Source organism: Scleropages formosus, chromosome 8 (genome assembly GCF_900964775.1).
Source record: "Scleropages formosus chromosome 8, fSclFor1.1, whole genome shotgun sequence".
Lineage (NCBI taxonomy): Eukaryota > Metazoa > Chordata > Actinopteri > Osteoglossiformes > Osteoglossidae > Scleropages > Scleropages formosus.
In genome coordinates, this window is record NC_041813.1 from 14,380,556 (window position 1) to 14,402,759 (window position 22,204).

A 22,204-nucleotide genomic window follows, 5' to 3' on the forward strand; every position below is an offset into this window, starting at 1 on the left:
CCCTTGAGCCCCCATTTGTGTCCATCGCTGATTCCAGACCTCGCCATGACAGTTGTGCTATATATTAACTGTACCACTGTTTTTGGTATGTTGAATATGTTCAAAACAGTACCTACAATGTTAGACTCTTTTTACTCATTCTCTGTGGTTAACTGCTTGTCCAAGTTAAAGCGCCAGTGGTCCAGAGCCTATCCTGGAAGCACAGGGTTCACTGCTCACATAGTCACACACCACTACAATTTAAAGTCAGCAGTTCTGCTGAAACACATCTTTGAATTGTGAGGAAACTAGTGCACCCAGAGGAAACCCATGTAAACATGCAAACAACACACAGTCAAACCTATGCCTGAACAGCGCAGTCACCGTTAGACAGCAGTGCCATTATGTTGCCGTCATATTCCTTTTATATGCAAACAAACTTTGCCAACAAAGCCGGGAAACCAGTCAAACTTTATTAAGGCAAGCGGACCCTTTACCCAAAATAATAATAATAATGATAATAATAATAATAATAATAATAATAATAATAATAATAATAATAATAATAATAACCCACAGTGTATTATTTTACAACATTTTCCCATAGCTTAAATTGTTACACAATACAAACAAAATATTTATTTTTTCGCTACTCGCTCAATTTTGTTTGAAGTTTGTTATGCACGTTATATTAAGCAGCTCATGCATATTAAGGCTTGGATTTCCGCTGGGGTGTCACGTGTTCGGCCTTTCACTTCCGCCAGAATAGGCTGCTCTGGCGAGCACTTCCTGTTTAGTTTCTTACGCGGAGAAGTGGTTGTTTTTATGCAGGGGGGGGACGTGTAATCATTTCACTGGTAGCCTCATTATTCGACCGCGTGTTTCCAGAAAATGTCCGATACTCTACTGTTGTCTGTTTTTCGGTAATAGCTCTCAGCTCTGTTCTTCAGCTGTCGGTGAGTGGTCATCATCTTCTTCTTGTAAGCCGCGTGTGTGAAACTTGGTGAGAAAAGTCAAGTGTGGTTGACGTGTTGGAAAATGATGTGTAACAGTACAAAAATCATACTGTATGCTTATGCAACCTGACGGACTCAGCATATTTCTTTTTTTTTTTTTTTTTTTACATTCCACACCAAGTTAAGTACTGTCTGAGTCTCTGTCTGTGTGTGTATTAGTCCGGCATCTGCTTTTTTGATTTTCTGTGGTGTGTTATTGTCTTGATTATTTATAAATCACTAAACTGCTGAAAGTAATTTTCCTATTCTTCGTTTCCGTCAACTACAGGTAGTTTTGCTGCCTGCATCTTTACTTTCTCTTTCGTTGGCCGTAAGAATGTTGGAAGGACTGCGAATACGTCACGATTACGTCACTCATCCCGCTGCTTTGTTATTACACCAATGCAGATGGTACCACCACTTATTTTCAGGAAGTACCTCAAAAAAAAAAAAATCATACTGAAGTTGAGCAAATAAATGGTGCACTCTGTAGCATAAATTTTTTTCTAAAGACAGATAAATAGGAACTTGTGTCTGTTAAAGTCTGATGGAGTCCCCCTATGTGTAACACTTGGAAAGTATTTATCTGGGCATTGTGGTAACTGAAAAAGATGACATAAGGTCTACTTGAAGTTTAACCTGATTATTGAAAATGTGATAGGTGAGAAGAGAAAATGGATACTTTATAAGTCTTATTTTACTAGATATTCATAACAGTAAATTCAGCAGAAAAACTCCTTTCATTGTACTTGAAAATGATGCAAACCAGTATAATAGTGCCATTTTAACCTTCAGTAACTGTAAAACCTGTAAAAGCTGTGCCCTTATTTCTAGCTTTTTTTGAAACATTCACCCCCGCACCGGCATTTTTGTCTGCTTTTGTATTGTTTGAAGAACAGAAAAATCCATGGGTACAAAAAGATTAAACAAATTGTTATACCCATTGCTCACATTATGGGGTTTAATTCATTCAGTGAAATCACCCCATGAGGCATGTTGATCGTGCCAGGGGATTAGATTGCTATTACAGGTATCTATGGTTATACAGATCTGATTTGACTGGAAAGCGGTTTGTATACCTAGAGTCTGTAAACCGGGAAGCCCTTTCCCGTTATTTGACATAGAACAGAAAAAAAACTGTGCATTCCTGGACTTTACAGACATGCCTAAATATTTCCACAAACACCCTTTAAACACTTAAAAATAGTCTCAAGAAATACTTATCAAAACAGGATGATTAAGAGGAAAATAATCAAGAACAAAGACTAAATTAGGGTAAAAATTTTGACTAATCTAAGTACACGTACCCATGCGAAAGACATATACAATACATTTATTCATTTACCAGACACTTTTATCCAAAGTGATGTAGATGTCAGAGAACAATACAAAAGTGCATTACATCAACAGAAGCAGAAATTCGGATGCAGACACGTGATTCTTGAGTACAGTGCATTTGTTACATACCGCTGTGTAAACCAGTATACATTACATGAGTAGTTGCATATTTCCATTATTAAACAAATTATTAAAAATTATTAAATGTATCAAACGTGCATGTTTATTGAATATTTACAAGATCAGGGGACAACTGAGTCGGAAAGTTGATAGTTTTGAGACCCCTCTTAAATACAGAGGTACATGAACAAAAAATTTTTTTGAAAAAGGAAACATTTCTCAGCTGTAATAAAACAACTTGTGCAACCATGCAAAATTAAGAAGAGGTTATCATATATTGTTTCAAAATCTGCACCTGATTGACTCATGACTTGTACATCATTGTTTACAAGTCTGCACCTCATTAGCGCATAACATTTCCGTTATCAAGGAAAAGTCTGCCTGGAACACCAGAAAAAAGTCCTTAATACCGGAAGCAGTTGACACCAAAAGTCTGTAAACTGGGAGTCCATAAAGTGAGTTATACCTGCATTTCTTTTTAAAGTTTGTTCTTGGACAAAATATATGTAAAAATATTTCAGATGTGAAAAAGTAATTAAAATGACAAAATCTAAGGTATTTTAATTGGAACATGGTTTTGACAACACCAACATAACTGATATTGGTAGCTCAATTATTTTCAACCTCTCTGTTAATGCAGTATTTTTGTTCCTTCATTAATTCGTTATCAGTTACCTCTTGTATGGGTTACAGAACTCTGGAGTTTATAAAGTGCATGGAGCAGGGAATACTGTTGACTTATGCATTGTGGTAACTTTGTTCGGGGATGATCATGATTTTATAAAGAAATGCATAACATCACTGCCTGTGTTTTTCACTATGCAAAGCATGTGGACAGTAAGCTGCTGTTGGATTCTGTGTAGTATTACTAACAAATGTTTAATCCACAAAGATCTTAACTCTGAACTCTTCCAGTAAAGATTACCCAGCTATCTAAATTGATAAATAATTGGATGCTACATAGCATTGTATGTCTCTTTGGAGAAAACTGAAATAAATGAGTTATCAAGAATAATAGTAGTGATAATAACAGTATTTCTGTTTTACCTGTAGTTCATCTTAGTAGAGATTTGAATGAAAGTGAATGGTTGAGGAATTAAGAAGTACATACAGGTTTTTCTTTTATAACGAAAGCTCCTTTTGCAAGAAATAAGAATGAAAGTAATCTGTACCCAAAAACCTGCTTGATGAGCTGTCATCTCTCATTTATGAAACAAGATACTAAAACAAATAGTTTAATTCAAAGTACAGGTCTCAGTGGCACTGAGCATCATGCAAAGCAAGTATCATGCTAGCCACCCCAGACGGAGCATAGCTTGTCGCATTGAAGTTTTCAGAGCCAGAATAGCATCTCAGAATAAGATCACTGTATAATAATGTTTGTGTTTTAAAAAATTATTAGGAATGTGATTAGGAATTGTTGATATTCAGATAAACTTTTATGCAGCTACTACTGTGATGTGCATTGGTTCATGTGGTGGAAAGTAAACTAACTGTACTTCAGAATCACGCATCTGCATCTAAGTCTCTTTTTCTGCTAATATAAGGCACACATAGTATTTTCTATGAGATGAAGAAAAAGAGAAAAGCGTCTGCTAAATGAGTAAATGTAATTGTTATGCTGAAAAATACCTTTTATTCTAGTACTTTCCTGTTTAATTTTAATTTTTTAATTTATAATTTCTTTTAACTAAATTTTTAATTTTAATTTTTAATTAATTTTAAGTGACTTATTTTGTGTCTGAGAATCAGTTATGTCTGACAAGTCATGAATTTTAACAACCTTTTAAAATGGTGAAACATGAACATCATGCAGTTTGCGTCTTAAATATCGTTGGTGCTGAAGGGTGTTGATTTGGTATTTTTCATTCAGGGTTAGTCATGGAACCCTTGGCCATGGAAGATGATATTTGCATCCTGAAGCATGAGACAGCCTACTTAGCTACAGAGAGCCCTGTGTCTGTGCGTTCAGAAGATGAGTTGGTGGCCTCACACTTTGCCCTGGTCACTGCCTACGAAGACATCAAAAAACGGCTGAGAGATGCAGAGAGGGAGAACACAGTGCTCCGCAAACGGGTTAAGCAGCTTGAGGACAAGGTGAGAATGTCTACACAGAAGGGTCTTCTTGATTCACTTCAAGTTTAGGCTGGAGACCAGCACTAAATCTGTTTTCCTCGGCATATACGCTCACCAGTAACTTTATTAAGTACACCTGGCCGTTTACGCATACGTAAACCCTGAAGTTTGTGAGTCACATGGTTGTGACTCAGCATATAAAATATTCAGAAAAGGCCTAGAGGTCCATTTAGAATTTATATGAATGGTAGAGTGGATAGATGTATGATCTCAGTGAGCTTTAACGTGCAATGATCATTTTTGCTTGCCGCCCTTGTTTTACAGTCTGAGACATGGCCATGTTGGGATTTTTCCCACAGAACATGGTCAAGAGTTCACAGAGAATGTAGTGATAAAATAAATGTCTGTTCTGTGGCACTTCTCTGGGCAAAGACACCTGGTTAATGAGAGGTCAGAAGAGAATGACCAGACTAAGCAAAGCTAACAGAAAGCCCAGAAGTGCAAAAAGAAAACCTTAGTACAACAGTGTTGTGCAGAAAGGTATCTCTGAACATACAACTTGTCAAATTATGATACAGATGGGCTACAGCAGTAGAAGACCATCCTAATTTCAACTTCTGTGAGCTCAGAACAAGAGGATGAGATTCCAGTGGACATGTAGTCACCAAAACTGAACAGTTGAAGGGAAATGTGGTCTGTCAGCCCAGTTTGTGTTGTAAGATTTTGATGGCAAAGTCAGACATTCACTTAAAAAAATGAATCCATTGACCCATTGTGCCTGGTATCAACAGTACAGACTGATAGTAGTAGTGTAATGATGGTAGGAGTGTTTTTGTGGCACATATTTTTTAATATGAGCAACTGAGCATTGTTAGAATGCCACAAAATGCCAAAACCCTGTTGCAGACAAGCTGCATTCCTTCATGGCCAGTCTAGTCTTTCTAAGACTGACACTTCCAACAGGATAATGGGCATGTCACAAAGCATATATTATCTTAGGGTGGTTCCACAAACCTGACATTGCCTATACTTTGCTCAAGTGGCCTGGGCGGTCATTATATTTCAAATTTGTAGAGCATCTTTGGATGCTGTGGAATGTGAGGTTAAAAAAATGTGCTACTGAAAAAATCAGTGGGAACTGTGTGAAGCTGCTGAGTGAGCATGGAACCCTGTGGAAAATTTCTAGCAGTATTTTACTTACTTCATGCTGTTTTGGAGGCAAAAGAGGGTCCCTTCTAGTACTAAGTAGGTGTACCTAATAATTCCTGGTTAGAGTATGTTGCTGTTTGGAGCTGAAAGTAAATTTAGACAGTATTAAAAGTACTGTTAACATGAAGATATCTGACATGTCTGTAGAATGAATGCATGTTGTGCATTATTTTATTTGGGGTTGTTTCTGAAATCATATCTTCTTTTTCTCCCCATTAGCTGTACAAGCCAGAGGAAACATCCTCAGACGGACAGAAGTATGTTAATAAGGCCTTCAGTGCTTATCGGGGTATCTACATTGAGAAGAAGGACCTGCAGATGGAGCTTAACAAAGTGGTATAGCAATACTACACACACACACACATTTTCAGAACCGCTTGTCCCATACGGGGTCACGGGGAACCGGAGCCTAACCCGGCAACTCAGGGCGCAAGGCTGGAGGGGGAGGGGACACACCCAGGACGGGACGCCAGTCCGTCGCAAGGCACCCCAAGCGGGACTCGAACCCCAGACCCACCGGAGAGCAGGACTGTGCTCCAACCCACTGCGCCACCGCACCCCCCATAGCAATACTATTTAAATATATTATCCTAACACACACACACACACACACACACATTTTCAGAACTGCTTGTCCCAGACGGGGTCGCGGGGAACCGGAGCCTACCCGGCAACACAGGGCGTAAGGCCAGAGGGGGAGGGGACACACCCAGGACGGGACATTTAAGTATAATTAATGATAATCACAAATGTTGGGGGAATTCAAAAAATGGGTGTACATTTCATTTAACAAATTTCCCCAAAACCTGTCTGCTAACTGGGAAAAGAGTACTTGTACTTTTAGTATCGTACCTGTATATAGACTAAAGCAGAATCAGCTGTGGAAATCATCACACTGTAAAATACTTACTCATGTCAAACTATGCTCTCTGCCAATCCAAAGAAAAAAGAGAAGAGTGAGTTGGAGAAGAACCTGACTGAACAGATTCATGCAAAAGAACTGGAGCTGCTTCAATTGAAGACTGAGATGGAGACCAGCCAAGGTACGTCCCATAACCTTACTTCTTCCCCACGCTGTGCCTTGCCTGTACAGCTGTCATTCTTGTTTACAAGAACTGACCTTTTTCAGTCTCTTGGCCAGCATATTCTTTTCTACATTTGGTGCCAGTAAACTGACAAGCATCCTAAGTTGACTGTTGCTTACAAACCTTCTGTATTGAAACCATTTGTCCCAGTGGTCTTCTTGTTGATGATGGTCTTCTTCACCATTATTAAAGGTTCTTTTTTTCATGACTAGTCTTCCAGTGTGTCTTTGATGTACAAAAGATCTGTACAGCAGAGATATTGTGTTCTTTTCTTCTCAACATTTGTCTTTCCCATCTGCAACTTTGAACACTGCAAGTCAGCAAATTTAGATTTTGGATTCTTCTTCCATATCTGTCTGTTATTACTATAACTGTGCTTTCTCTCTCCTGCAAATATGTTGAAATTCTCTTAAGTTCTTTTCCTGGAATTCTCATTCCTCTTGAATTCAGCTTCTCTTTGCTTCTTGGTAATTTCTGCTGTGTGGTCTGATATCCATTCTGCTTTTTCACATTCAGTAATGATTTTTTGGTCTCATCATTGAACTATATGGTTTCTTTCTATAGTTCTTCTGGCTCCCTGTTAATGAGATTCAGTGCATCAGTTGTGCTTGCGAGTGTCAGACATTTTCCAGTGGAGCCACTCCACTCAGACAATTTCCCTTTTAGATATACTCCAAAATATGATTGGAGTATATGATGGTCATACCCTGGGTTTCACATACACTTGGACTGCATTTTACTTTACGTACAACGTGCCTGCTGGCATATAAGTTTAGGGATTTGGGGAGCTGTTTTTTGAATTTCCACATAAGGGCAACAAGAAGACATTACTTAAAATTAAGTTAGCATAGGAAAGTTTAGCTTCAACAGGTGCACATTCTTATATTTTTATCTGCTGCTCTGATTTTTTTTTCTCAAAAAAACAAAAGTAGTGATAATTTTTAGATTTCTTTGCATTTACATGGACTGAATTTAGATTTTGCATGTCTCCTGACAGCTTGAGCCATCTTTTCACTTAATTTGTCTTGTTCTATGTTATGCTCTCAACCTCAGCACCTGTTAGCTGTTTTCACCTGTTATTATGTCAGTAATCATGGCCAAGTTTGAACTGTCCAAACAGTATCAGCTTGTCCCTTGAGTGTCAGTACATTTACATTGTTTTCATTGATTTCTTCATTTAGTATTATTGTTTTATTGCACTGAAAGTTGAATTAATGTTTGTGTTCTTTGAAAGGGTCAACAATTTCAGGTAGACAGGCACACAGTATTACAAAGTAATTAAGTGAAACTGCTATATGTTATGGTGACTAATTTTAACTGCTGAAGTAATTCTGTCAATCTGAATGTCAATTTAGGGGCTCAGGAATGCATGAAAATTACCATTGAAACTAATGGTAATTAAGTCTTTGATTTGTGAGAATATGTAGGGTGAGGAATGCTGTATCTTGTCACTCTCTATTAGCCTTTGTTTTACATGTACAGAACTCTGAAAAAGTACACTCCATGGAAAGGAGTGTTTTTCAACATGTATGAATATTTATTCATGCAATATTTATTTCAACAATATTGATAGATAAAGGCAACATAACAGTAAATTATTCTTTGCATTATTCTTTATAACTTATGCAACAAAAAATTAAAAAATTGTCTACTGCAGAGAAAGAGGATTAAAAGCCTTCCCAAACTCACAAGCATCAAGACTTTGTTCTGCAAGACTTCGAGCTCTTTTGGTCTTGGCATGATGTAGCCACGCATTTCAATTGCTAAGACCAAATCAGACTACATGATTCTGATGTTTACATAAGGCAGTACCCTCCAACGTACTTGGTAATGATGTTCTAGTGTTTTGGTGTTTGATGCACTTGATTTTAATTTCAAGTATTTGATGCAGTTATAAAGGTAGGGGTGTACTAACTTTTTCTACACAATAATCTGCATTTATGTTGATTTAAATTGCACAAATAAGTGCAAAATGTAATTTTTTGCCAATTTATTATTATTTTTTTTTTTTCTTTCAGTATTGAAATATGTTAAAAATGTAAAAAAATCAAAACTTTTATGTGCTGTACTATAGAGTGGAAAAAAATCTAATTAAACTATGAGCTAATGTAAATTGTCATTGCTTGTTCTCTCACTGCAGTGATGAGAAGCTTGAGCACCAAGCAAGAGAGCTGTGAAGTAGGGAAGGTGAACAATGAACTGGAGAACATGAGATTACTGAGTAAAAACATGCAAGGACAATGCCAGGTGGGATGGAATGTCTGCACTTGTGCTTATGTACCTACTGTACGCATGTGTGTGTGCGCGCTATTGCTGTCTGTGAAGCAAAAGTTATTTCTGTTGTTATTCAGGAACAACAAGAAAACAGCATGCAGGGGAGCAGTCAGGAACAGGAAGCAGACTTCAACACAGGGTATATCCGGTCCTGGGCCCCTACTCCCTGCCACACAGCCCCATTCCCTTTCATTTATCCTATAGCCCGCTTCCTTGAAATACATCTCACTTTGCTCTTGGCATCTTCCTCCCATCTTAGGAAAAACTAGTTTTGCCATATGAGGATTTTTCTTTTTTTCTTACAAGTGTGTTTGTATGCTACAAAAACAAGGGTAGTATACTAAGTTCACTAAATGCATTAAATGTATTCCATTTATTAATTTACATTTACCTGATGCCTTTCTCCAGAGACTTGTTAAAATGTTAAGCAATGTACACTGATTTACCCATTTATGCAGCTAGGCAGTTTTTACTGGAGTTATTTAGAGAGTGCTACAGCACAAGGTGGATTAGAATCTGGGTCTTTCAAGTGCAAGAAGGCTACTCTAACCACTGCACCACGTGCTGTCCCCAGCAGGTATGAAACTAATGAAATATTATGTACCCTTATTGCATTCTTTTGGGATTCTGTTGTTCTGTGGCATCTCTCTGTAAAGAACATCTTCCTCCACAATGAAAGCGATCACACCAAACCTCCAATTATTGTGCTATCACAGGCTCTTAGCTGGTTAAATCACTTCCAGTTAACACATCCTCCTAAATCGCCTAAGGCAGGGGTACTCAAGTTCAGAGGCCAAGCAGGCCACGTTTAAACCACATAAAATGCAAAGGGCCACAAATTACAGTTTGCGTCATAAGACTTTATTTAAGACAATATTTTCAGTTTTACTGATTAGAAATGCAGTTTATTACTTATCTAAGTCTTGCTTGTCCTTGTCCTATTTAAAATAATACTGAACATGAAAATAATAAAAAAAAAATCTGGAATGAAAAAGTGAATTAACAGTTTGTTTTGCTATATTAATTCATAAAAAAATGCATTCATACTCAGAGTATTAAACAAACTCAGAATGTTCAAACTCAAAACATTCTTGAGCAAATATAGTTCGCAAGCCCCGATGAAAAGAAGTCCTTATTCCTAGTGGGAAATCTGAGTCTGCATTCTTTTGACAAGCAGTTTCAAGTCTGGCTGTTGCTCACTGGTAGCTCAGCTGCTCTAAGATAGTCTGTCAAATATCTGTCAGTTAGACGAGAAAGTTGCTTTGACTTTATTATTCCCATTGCAGAAAAAGCGCTTTAACAATGCTATGGAACATGGATCGCTGGGCATGAAACCCTGCTAGCAATGTCTGTACCTTTTGACGCCTGAGATCGCTGCCGTGTGGATAGGCGACGGTGAAGTCGGGATGAAGTTGCTAATGGTGGCGTTGCAGATTAGCTCGCTTTAATACAACAACTGTTTTCTGACAAATGAGACACATTGGTTTGCCACCTATCTCCGCAAAGGCAAATTTCCATTTGACACGCAGGGTTGAAAACTCTGTTTTCATCGTCATTCTTCCTTTTCTTTGACGCCATCATTAGTTAATGTACAGTACGTACACACATTTTCACAAGGTTTATGACAGATGAGGAGTTGTGATGATTTGTCGCCGATCAGGTTATTTTAACTTTCGCAGTTTCCGTAGCCATCGGCTTAAAGGTGCGCTATCATTTTCACATGACTTGTGATTAAATTCATGACCAGGTATGTTGACTGCCATTAAATATAGGCTAATATTATTTTTATATTTTATATTTTAATATTTAACAGTTGACACAATTTACACAATGCAAAGTGTCAGGAGAATCAACCGCATTGAAATGACACAAACGTAAAGTCACATTCCCTAATATTTGTGCTACTTTTGAGCCCAAATTATAATAAAAATAATTAATCTTCAGCATGACGCGGGCCCCCTGTTGAGTACCCCAGGCATAGTAGTGAGAGTGATCGACCATCTTTCTGATTTTGTGCTGTTCTAGTTGGCCACTAGGTGGCAGTAAATCTCTTGTAATTTTTCTTCACTCTTCCGCATTTGTTTACTGACGATTATCACAAAAAAATGGATAGCAGCAAAAGTACAATAGAATGTGCTTGGGAGGTCAACAAACCAAGGGACTTGTCATAGGACTTCCCAAAAACAAACTAGACAGAATAACAACTCTGTATGGCAATGATAGATGATAATAAAAGTAAACATAGGACTAACATATTGAGTGAATCATATTAAATATTATGCTGTTCCATAAGATACTATTGAATAGTGTCTTGAATAGTGTAACACATTAATGTGATTTCAGATAGATAGGTAGATTGTTCCACACATGGGGACCATGGCATGAGAATTGTCCCTTTGTATTTCTGAGTTAAGGAGCATGAAGGCTGCATCAAGTTCAGGTAGAGTTCATATGAATGCTATCATTAAAGACAAAGTCCAGCTGTTAAAACATAAAGGAAGTACATTCCATAAGGACTGAAAAGTATACATTTTAAATACCTATAAGTTGGAAGTACGCAAAATTTCAAACATGGCTGTAGTCAACCTAACATATTTGGGTGGGAGGTGTTTGAGGTAGATTTTGTATGTGCATGCCAGTACTATATTACAATAAGAAATATATGGCATAGACCAGAGAGTTATACAAAGGGATAAGTTTGGTAGATACAGTATTTCTTAAGTTGACTGATGTTGGCATTATTTTTTGCAGTTTTCTTAGTTGTAAAAGAAATATGAACTTTCTAGGTGAGTTTGTCATCAATAAGCACACCAAGGAATTTAACAGATGATACTCTGGTGAAAGGATGGATGAATGCGTAGACATGCATTTCACATTCATTAATGGGCTTATTTCTTGGTTGAAAAAGTATGTAAGAAATTTCTTATAGTGTTAGCCTGTTGGCCTTAAGGCAAGTGTCCACATATTACAGTTCACTGTTGGCACTATCAATTCTACGGTAATACATATCAAACGGAAAGATATTGGTATTACCAGCAAACAAAATGGAAAAGTAATTTATCTGATATAAAATATAAATCATTCACATATATGAGGAAAAGCAAAGGGCAATGGATTGTTCCTTGGAGTATACTATAAAAAATAAGTTGACACAACACTGTTCCAGCAGACATGTTGTTGTTTAGAATTACTCATAACTTTGAAACCATTTGAACCACATTAGTATTTCCATATCCATACAGCTTCATGACTAAGATGTTATGGTCTACAGTATCAAAACCTTTTGACAAATCATTGTGAACTAATGAATTATTATCAAGAGTGTAAAAAAATATCAACTGGACCAAGGGCAAGGAAGTAAAATGATCCCTCCTTAATCCATACAGGTCACAGTAAAGCAAGTTGTTAGTCTGTTGTAGACAATTCTTTCAAGGATTTTAGATAAATCCAAATGTGTGGAAATTGGTCTGTACTTAGCATAGTAAACTGGATTGGCTTAAAAAATTGGAATGACTTTGACCCATTGAGTTACATTTCCATTTATTCATTTAACAGACACTTAATTTTGGCACATTCTCCAAAACAATGTACATCTCTTAGAACAATACAAAAGGTTCATTACACCAACAGAAGGAGAGATTTGGGTGCAGACATGTGATTCTTGAGAACAGTCAATTTGTCACATATCACCATATAAATCAGTACATCTCACACGAGTAGCTGCATGTAATCTTTTTCAATTGTTAAACAAATTATTGAAAATTGTTAAATGCAAACATGTTTGAGTTTGAATTATATTCATTATTCGCTGTTGTCAGATCTGCTTATTGTTTCTTGTGAAAAGAAGAAATCAAGCTACCATACAGCAGCAATGCCATTATTACCTGTAAACTGACCTGGAAGTCTTATTTAATCTAGAATGCCCAGGAGCGGTGGGCAGCCACAGGCACTTGGACCCCAGGGATGTTTTTCCTCCCTCGACTTTCAGTTGGGAGTTTTTTGTTCCTTTCCTCCTTGCCCAGCAGACATACTTACAGCTTTATAAAAGCATTTATAATGTATTATGCTAGTCTGCAGTCAGTTATCTTGTCTGATGTAATTGTTTCTTTGATCTATGCCCGTCTTCAGGCACTTTGTGTCACTACATGAGAAGAGTGCTCTATAAAAATAAACTGAACTGAAGAAGAGGCGTGTGGTCAGAAAACCGGCTTGGGTTTAATTTAGTGATAGGCTAGTCCTGCACTAGGGGGATGCGGTGGTGCGGCAGGTTTGGCCTGTGCCTGCTCTCTGGTGGGTCTGGGGTTCGAGTCCTGCTTGGGGTGCCTTGTGGCGGACTGGCATCCCGTCTGGAGTGTGTCCCCTCCCCCTCCAGTCCTGCGCCCTGTGTTGCCAGGTTAGGCTGTGGTTTGCCGTGAGCCCTCTTGGGACAGTCTCAGACAGCGCATGTGTAGTCCTGCACTCGCCTCTAGAGGGCACCAAGACATAAGCTGTAAAACTGCCTGAATCCGTTACAGATGCATACTTTCCAGAAAAAGCTGAGTATTATGTCTTAGCTGACCACGTGATACTAATTAAATAATGTGAATTTGTATTTTAATACTCTGCATTGTCTATAATTCTAAAGTTTTGCTCTCAATTTGTTTTTGAAAACTTGTTTAGGTAGATTAAACTTGACTTGTGTTAACTAGAGCAAAAACCATTACAGACAGAAATATCTTGTGTTTTCCATCTATAAGTTAGTGTCATAGTATTTTGGAACATATCTGAGCAACTAGATGTTTATGGGAGGTGGTCGTTTTTGGGGCAGTAATAGTTTGAAGCATTTGTATGTTGTGTGGACAGCTACCAGAGTGCATCATTATGAGAAGCTGATCATATGCAGTGTTTTACGTATTCATAGTAGGAACCAGGTGTTGAATGTTGAACTTTGTGCAAGTGACTAAAACCCAGTGAAACTTTTTCCGTGGTGGTGTCAGAAGTGAGATTTCAGCCTGATTTTTTGGCAATAGATGGGATTCTGTACTAATCAAGGGCTGACATCCCACTGTATTGGTCTTTCGTTTTACATCTCGCACTTAGCAGACTTTCTGTTGAAGTGATGCATGTCACCCATCCAGCACATTTGCAGTTTTCCTGGTGTTAGCTGGTGTAGTATGAATAATGAAAGTGAGTAGTAGGCTTTCCCTCAGTTTAACATGCTAATTGCATTTTCTCCCAGGTTTGATGAGAAGAACTCTGAATCCTACAGTGCTGTCTTTAGGGAAGCCTGCTTCACATGTAGCAGGTTATTTATAGGTCTTCTTGTACACACATGTTTATTTGAGTTCATGTGGACACTCATGTGTGAGGTGGCAGCATAGAGTGACTCAGTCCAGCAGCCCAGCCCATGCTGTGATGTCCTCCATATCACTAGGAGTAGGTAGCACAGTCTCGCTGTGACTCACCATTCGGGCTTAGCTGTGAAGAGACTGCAGCAACACTTTGGGCCAGTAAATTTACTTCCTATTAATTTATATTCCTGTTCCTCCCATCTCAACATGTTGCCTCAGGGCACTTACCAGAGATAAATACAAAGAGACACAGAGACCTGCTGCAACCATGAATAATAAGTCACACATTTAATGACAAACATGGGAGAAAAAGACAGAAGATGATGGAGGGTGCTGTTTTGGCTTTTATAACTTACAGTATTGTTCAGGGATGACCTTACTTGAACTGCTAGTGTAGTTATTTGAAGAGAGCCATTGTTCTTTGGGTTGTCTTTGTGTAATAAACCTGTATTTATGACAAGTAATGTCAAAGACTTTCTTGGTCCTGGGAGTTAAACTGGAGGAAGTGATACACAGAAGGAGATAATGGACTGTGACTCTCACTCTCTGCACATCACCATGGATAAACAGTGCAGTGTCTTCAGCATCACACTAGTCCAGGCGTGCTGTTCCAACCGGCCCTACCTGGGGTTATTGCTGCCAGCAGCCATTGGGCTCTATAATGAGTCCTCTTACTGTTCCAGGGGTGCTGAGTGGTCTATAGTACTTTATAGTTATTATTTGCACACTTCTAACTGCCTGATATATGACTGCAGTTCGTGTTCACTGACATCGAGCATAACCTTGCTGGCATGTGAAATTAGGGGAATTATCCAGTATTTCCTACAGTGTGCTGTGTCTCCTTTGTTTGGAATTGTGTAAAGATGTGTTTCTGGTGAATTAGCGGCTTCACGTTACCTGTATTACATTGTTTCTCTGTGTTTGTGTTACATTGCTGTGCTATATAGATGGGTGAATTGTAAATAGCTTTGGAGAAAAGTGTCTGCTAAGTGAACAAATGTGACATTCAATTAAACTGGAATGCAGACTTATCTTTTCCAGTTTGTTGGCCACTCTCTTGGTTATCCAGATTTGCTGGAATACATTGCTAGGCACCTTTGCTGATTCCTGAAAGTAAAATTGTTTTTTTTTTTTTTTTGGCAAATGACTGAAAATATGTAGGTTTATGTAGCTGTGGTTTCTCTGTTTCTGGAGTGTATATATATTTTCTATAACTTGGTCTACCTGGTCTGTGTTTACAGAGGGGTCAAGCTCCTGCAGTCATATGCGGAACTGTGCAGAACTATGTCTTGCTTGCACGTGGAAGCCCAGCTTCAGACAGAGGTGATGAAGAAGCTGAGGGACAAATCGAGCAGCGCACACAGGAAAGGTCAGAGAATATGGCTCAGCACAGATGGCTGATGGTGCCTCCTTTTCGCAACCTTTCCCACGACACTGCCACTCCGCTACTGATTTAGCGGGTTCTGTCTAATGGCTTTGAATTCTCTTTCATTAGCAGCACTCACATGTTGTTCTGTTCTCTCGACTCTCTTGTCTCTGTACTGTCAGCTGAGATATGAGAGGCTTGTGAAGACCACGAGTCTCGCTGTGTCACATGCAAACCCCATACATTTTTATAACATTGCACTGAAGGTGAATTAAGGAATATGAGTGTATGTTTCAATTAAGGAATTTTTTTTCTCTTCTTGAACTAAGTAAAAAAACATTTTGTTTTTTGGAGATTCAAGTTTGGTTGTACAATCCCCCCCCCCCATCTGTTTTCACATCCCATGTATGGCCTTTTATCCATTTTAAAAGGTATGCAGTTGTGCATATTTATGGGGGCCATTACTCGTGTTCATATTGTGTGTATTTACCACTATGTGCTGAATGTATGACAGCCTTGTAGAACTTGGGCAGGAAACATGCACACAAGGTCAGCATTTGTTTAAAGAAATGCTTGAAGATAGTAAATATGTAGTCTTATTTAAAGGGCAAACACCCTGGGGGACCCTTGATTCCAAAATTTGACTACCTGTATGGAGTGTCACATAGAGCAGGAACACTTTACAGAGTAGTGTATCAAATAATCTGCATTATTTGTTCACTTTTTAATGTTATCCTTTATTGGGGCAGACATTTTATTTTGATTCAGTGCTATTGCTTCTTATTCTGAAGAGGTTTTGCTTTTATTTCTTCAGTGCTAACAGACAGAGGTGTAAATTAAAATGACAAACGCGGTTTTAAATAGAGGTAACAAGAACACCCGTCTTAGCTGTGAGTGCATATCAAACAGTGCACTTGCAGTTATCAGAGAAGGTGGGTTTTTTTCCCTCTTTTTTTACAGTGTGGTTGTATAAGAGTCGAGGACTTTTGTTTTATGGGTATGGTGGTTTGTTCTACGAGGTCTTTAATTGTGACCTTAACATTGTAAGTCGCTTTGGAGAAAAGCGTCAGCTAAATGAATAAATGTAAATGTAGTGAGACGCATGTGGACTGCAGAGAACGACAGCCTAGTTTGGCTGGGAGAGTTCCCGTTCCTCTGTCCTGATGGCAGCACCTGTCTCTCTTACCAAAAGAGGTGGCATCAAACTGTAAAGGTACCTGTCTTTTTTGAGCATTGAAAAGAGGAGAAACTTGTGACAGAGGTGCCAATTTCACATGCCACTCTGCTTGTCGGGAAGAAACCAATTAACTCCAGAGCCTTCAGGACTTCTTGATGTGTTTGTGGTGACATGTTAGACACTGCTGCACATGATCATTTCTGTTTAGGCATATACTGTATGCGGTAGTTTCCTCTTTGTGATGCTGTTTGGAACAATTACATTTATTGACAGTAATTACTACTGCCCAAATAGCGTTGTCCTAGTTTGAAGCAGTTCACTTGATAAATAGCCTGGTCTAGGAAACTGAAGAAAATCTATGGTTATTTTCTCACTTACCACTAATAAGGCGAACATACAGACGAACACACAGGATTGTATGGTCATGTTTATTCACTCTGTTTCCCTTAGGTGTAAATTCTTACATTAACGTTGATTTATTTAGCCGACTGTTTCTCCAAAGCAACTTAAAACTGTTCACTAATTGTTCCAGAGCAGGGTCATTTTTACTGTCTCAATTTGGGTTAAGTGCCTTAATCAAGGCAGTAGGTGGGATTCAAACTTGAGTCCTTTAAGTGCAAGCCTCTAACCATTGTGCCACCCATTGCCCTGCCCATTGTCTTTCCATAGTCCCACAGTAAAGGTGTAATTTAGATGAATTGGCTACTCTGAATTCTACCTCACCTTGATCCTTGTGTTTCCCAGGAGTGGCTGCGGATCATTGCTGTATTCACACATGCAGTGTTTGAAAATGGAAGAAATTAAAAAATTTTATGACTGTCATAACAAAGAAAATTTGGAATCCAGGTTAAATCAGTGAAATGCAATCCCTCATTTCCTTACCCTGAAAACCTGGTATTTGCTTAATCAAGCTGCTGGCAGCCATTAGCAGGATTTGTGTGTGTGTGTGTGTGTGTGTGTGTGTGTGTGTGTGTGTGTGTGTGTGTGTGTGTGTGTGTGTGTGTGTGTGTGTGTGTGTGTGTGTGTGTGTGTGTGTGTGTGTGTTTTCAGGTATCCCCACCATTCCTGTGCAGTGCCTGGATGATGTGGAGAGGAACAACAGAAGAGTAAACTTGATGGCAGCCCGGCCCCCTAGTGCTCCACCAGTCCCATCAAGTATGGGCCGGCCTTCTCCGCCCTTGGGCCCCTTGATGCTGGAGGGGCTAAAGGAGGACTGCCGGCAGGGGCCGTGGAGCAGCTCCCGCCCTCCTCCTGTGGGAAGCTGTGCCGTTCAACTGCCACAGCCCCCCTGGCATCGCAGCTCTCTGGATGAGAGTTCATGGTCTTTTCCCATGCCTCCCAAACCCAGTGAGTCCCAATTTTGGGAGAACAGCACGACCACTGCTGGTGCTGAACCGAAGAGCCCCAATGGCAACTGGAACAAGCCGTACTGAGCAATAATTCAGCGTGACACACAACTCCGCCTTACGTTCACCATTGACTCCCTGACCTCTTCAGACCCTGAGAGTTGTCCTCGGAAGGCCTCTATCCATTGTGTTAGGTCTGTTTCAGTCTTGGAGGATCTGCAGAGACTCCATGACTGTAGATCAGCTGGGTAATTTTCCAGATCATATAATGAAAGTGGGACAGACTGCAGAAAGAGACCCAAGTGTTTGAAAACCAAAAGCAGAAAATGCCAGCCTTTGATGACTCATGTCTCTGCCTGCTGCCTATTTAATTCAGCGTGTTTTTTGGTAAACTTGTTTCAGATTGAGAGCAATCAGAGAGAAGGGTGGGGTCAAGCAGTTAAAGTCCTTGTGGTCATGTGAGTGGAAGCTGTGAAAACATCTAAATGAAACTGTGTGTGTGTGCGCGTTTGTTTCATTTGAAATATTGTATGTCTGGACAAATGTATTGTGAACATCTGTCTCCACTGACATCTTTGGTTCATTTAGCCTCATTCAGCCAGTGCTAAATTTTGAGTGACCCTTGCAGTTTGAGGTGAAATCCCCCAGAACCTGTCATCTCATGTTGTCCCTTTGACCCCAGTGAATTATTCTCTGTCTACAGTGTAGAAGGGGTATGTGTTATACGAAAGGTCGTTTGTGTACATGGCTACCATCTGTTTTCTCCACATGCATATATGCACCTTAGTCATATAGAACAACTGTTTTGAATCCTTTGTTTTTGGCGTTACCAATATGCAGCGATGCTTCTGTAGACCATGCAGATTCAGCGGTGCTAATAGCCTTAAAGTTTTCACATAAGGAATGTGAATGACAAATCTATAAAAGTCCTTGTTTGTTAGTAAAAATCAATAATAAAATCAATGTAAATATCTTTAAAACAGTAACATATCCCTGTTCTTCACTTCAGTACCACACATTTGACATATTTGATTCCTAAGAATGTTTATTCAGCATTTTCCCTCTAATGTGATAGTTGCATTATTTGCTTCAACTCAGACTGTTTGTGAACAGCAGGCTTCAGGAGGAGCCCCAGATTCCCAGTGGGATTCAACCCTGAGCTTTGCCTGGACCATTCCAGACTATTCACTTTGTTTCTAAGTCATTACTTTTTGTGTGTGTGTCTTGGTTCCAGTTGGAGCTAAATGCAGATCCCTTTAATGATTAGAACTGTGTTTTCCTACAGGTTGTCTCTGTATTTTCTCTTGTTCATTTTAATGACAAAAGCTTGTACATTATCACCATGGACTTTTGTCTTCCGCGGAAGGTTCAAATCTTTGTCCATCTTATTATAAATCTCTAAAACTCAGCACTACCTAGCAGTTTCATTTTGGAGTACTCCAAATAACTAGTTTTTACTTGAAACAAAGTATTACTAAAAAATTTTGAGGCATTCTCTCTTGGGTGAGAGACCTAAGTCGCTGGAAAGTTTTTCAGTGAGGCTTTCATGTGGACCACAAGTAAAGCAAACTTACACCAGTTTTTTTTCCACAAACATACAAAGACAATTTTTTCTTATATAGTGCTCTATCCTCCATCTATTCACAAGGTTCCAGATAAATGATGAATCGTTACATATGTTTGCAAGAGACGTATGTTAATATGTACCTTTAGGGAGACTGTCATCCAATATGTAAATCAGACTGATCTAGGCCAGCTGGCTGCCCACCCTGGAAACTGTCTACTTACAATGACCTAGAGTATGTAATTCCCTATGAATAAAAGAAATAATCATATATTTCGTTGTACTTTTTGATGATGAAGTGATGTGTTCAGCTGGCAGTGGAGGAAAGGAAAATGAAAATTCCACACTGACGTAAAACTGGAGAGAAATGACACCTCTGGGGGGCCATGGTTAACCAGCACATTAATTGACGTATTCCAGCTGGGCATCCACCCCCCCAGGCATCAGTCTGCTTCGAACAGCTTAAGAGTAATTGTCCAGAGCTGATTCCATCTTCTCTGGTGACCTCATGTTGTTACTGGAGGTTCTGAAAGTCTAAACGGGTCAGTTTTCTGACACTTGGAGCATTCAGCCATTGTACCTTGGTGGTGGCCCTAATGGGTACCCTGAGAAGATAAGGCAAAAAGAAAAGGCAGCTACCACCAACATGACAGTAGATACAGGTCTATTGCAGCAGTGACTGACAAAGGTGAGTAATCCGTACAGCACAGAGGTGTGTACTGTTATGAGTCATACGAAGAGTGGTACAATGGTTTTTGCTGCCATTTAAGGAGTTTGAGGTCCAGGAAAGGTGTGTCTTGCACTGCTTCCAGTGTGAAGGTCCTTAATTTTCCCTGCCCCAATTTATTTAGCTTAATTTTACCAGTGAAATTCTGTAAAATTTACATTATTATGTCCATAAAGATCTTGGCAATATGGTAACAGAATGCTGGCATAGATGAGTTGTGGTACCACCTCCCAGAATTCAGTGATATTAACTGGTAGAACTGGTAAGGTTCTGGTGAGCACAAGTGGTTATCATCAGTTGCTGTCACTCCATTGACAAGGTCATTTCTTGTATCTTTGTGTCAAACGAAGCGTCTTCATTTTTACCTTCATATGTTTGTGTCACTGTGCCCCCAGTGTGTGTCACCTTGGTTATGGTTGTAACAGTACAGCTACCTCTTAACCGCTATTGTGGTTATTTATAACAGGAATCCAAGCAGGTTTAAAGCACAGCCTGGCCTCCAAAAAGAACTAAGTTATTGTGTCATTTGGGTTTCTGATCAGAAAGCTGAGAAATGCATGGTCTATCTGATAGTTTAGTTTCCCAAAATTTTGTTGTTTCTCTCTTAGAGTGTCTTCTTGGTTGTTCTTGATGGACCTGTGTGTGTGTGTGTGTTTTTTTTTGTGTAATCTTTATGATTATTTTAACATGCCTTTTGTAATATGAAGTAAAACGTGCTCTGAAAAGGTAGATTTTTCTCTCATGTATTTTCCCATGTATATCTCTTGTGGATTTTTCTAAGTAGCCTTTCTTGTATAATTGTTTTTGTAATTTCCAGCAGTCAAGTACACTGTTCTGCAGGAAAGTAATCTGACTACCAAAAATGCAATATACAGCACATATGGACTATATTTTAAGATTACATGACAAGCAATTTTTTTTGCTGTTTATTTTTTAAACAAATAAAAGAATGCGAGGGAGGGAAGCAGTACTGTGGTAACTTTGCTGTTGTGACATGGTTAGCAGAATGAATGAATGTAGGCTTGATAATGTATTTTAATGTGAGGCTTAGAGCATCAGTACAAGTCACTTATTACTATGGTGATTTAAAATGGGGTTATTGACATCACCAGTTTTAAGTTCATTAAAACCATGCAGTGTTTGAAGAGCTCTACAGTTTATAAAAAGCAAGAGTCAAAGAATCGCATGTGCATCTGGACTGAACTTCTACCAGTCGATGGAGGTCAGTTGACATGTGGGGATCCTGTTTGAGTTACATCAAGAGGCTTTCTGAAACCAAGAGCATCTTGGGGGAGTGCTGTGGGGGCCTCTCAAGCAGGAAATTCTATGTTCTGTTGAAGACTGCACTGCACACCGTGACGGGAGGATGCAATGTAGCGTAGGCTCCTCAAGCAGCGAGTTGTCATATCCCCTCATTGCCTTTCTTCTGTCTTTTCACGATGGCCATTCTCCCCAGCTTTCCTCACAGCGGCATTCCGAGACTTCCCGTGAAGACAGAGTGGGGGGCACACTCGGTGTAGGATGTGTAGAAGAAGCGTCACGCTTTTATGTATGTACACACACCGCCCCCAGTCCATTGTCGTGGATCTAGGCACATATCCCTTTGTGACAGAAGTTG

General features: G+C 39.2%; 1 protein-coding gene across 1 annotated transcript; it reads left to right on the top strand.

Annotated features, from left to right (window-relative positions):
* The first annotated feature begins 750 nt into the window (after positions 1-750).
* Positions 751-21,544, top strand: azi2 (5-azacytidine induced 2). Its single transcript, XM_018754750.2, has 8 exons — positions 751-935; positions 4,306-4,529; positions 5,937-6,053; positions 6,661-6,760; positions 8,943-9,049; positions 9,154-9,215; positions 15,648-15,775; positions 18,000-21,544. Exons 2-8 carry the CDS (start codon positions 4,314-4,316, stop codon positions 18,380-18,382), a joined length of 1,113 nt encoding a protein of 370 aa, XP_018610266.1. The 5' UTR covers positions 751-935; positions 4,306-4,313; the 3' UTR covers positions 18,383-21,544.
* Positions 21,545-22,204: the final 660 nt, after the last annotated feature.

Bases quoted from the DNA above. Each gene is read 5' to 3' on its own strand.
- azi2 (XM_018754750.2), top strand. From the start codon at position 4,314: ATGGAACCCTTGGCCATGGAAGATGATATTTGCATCCTGAAGCATGAG. The intron at 6,054-6,660 runs GTATAGCAATAC...GCCAATCCAAAG, and splicing joins AGATGGAGCTTAACAAAGTG to AAAAAAGAGAAGAGTGAGTT. The intron at 6,761-8,942 runs GTACGTCCCATA...CTCTCACTGCAG, and splicing joins TGAGATGGAGACCAGCCAAG to TGATGAGAAGCTTGAGCACC.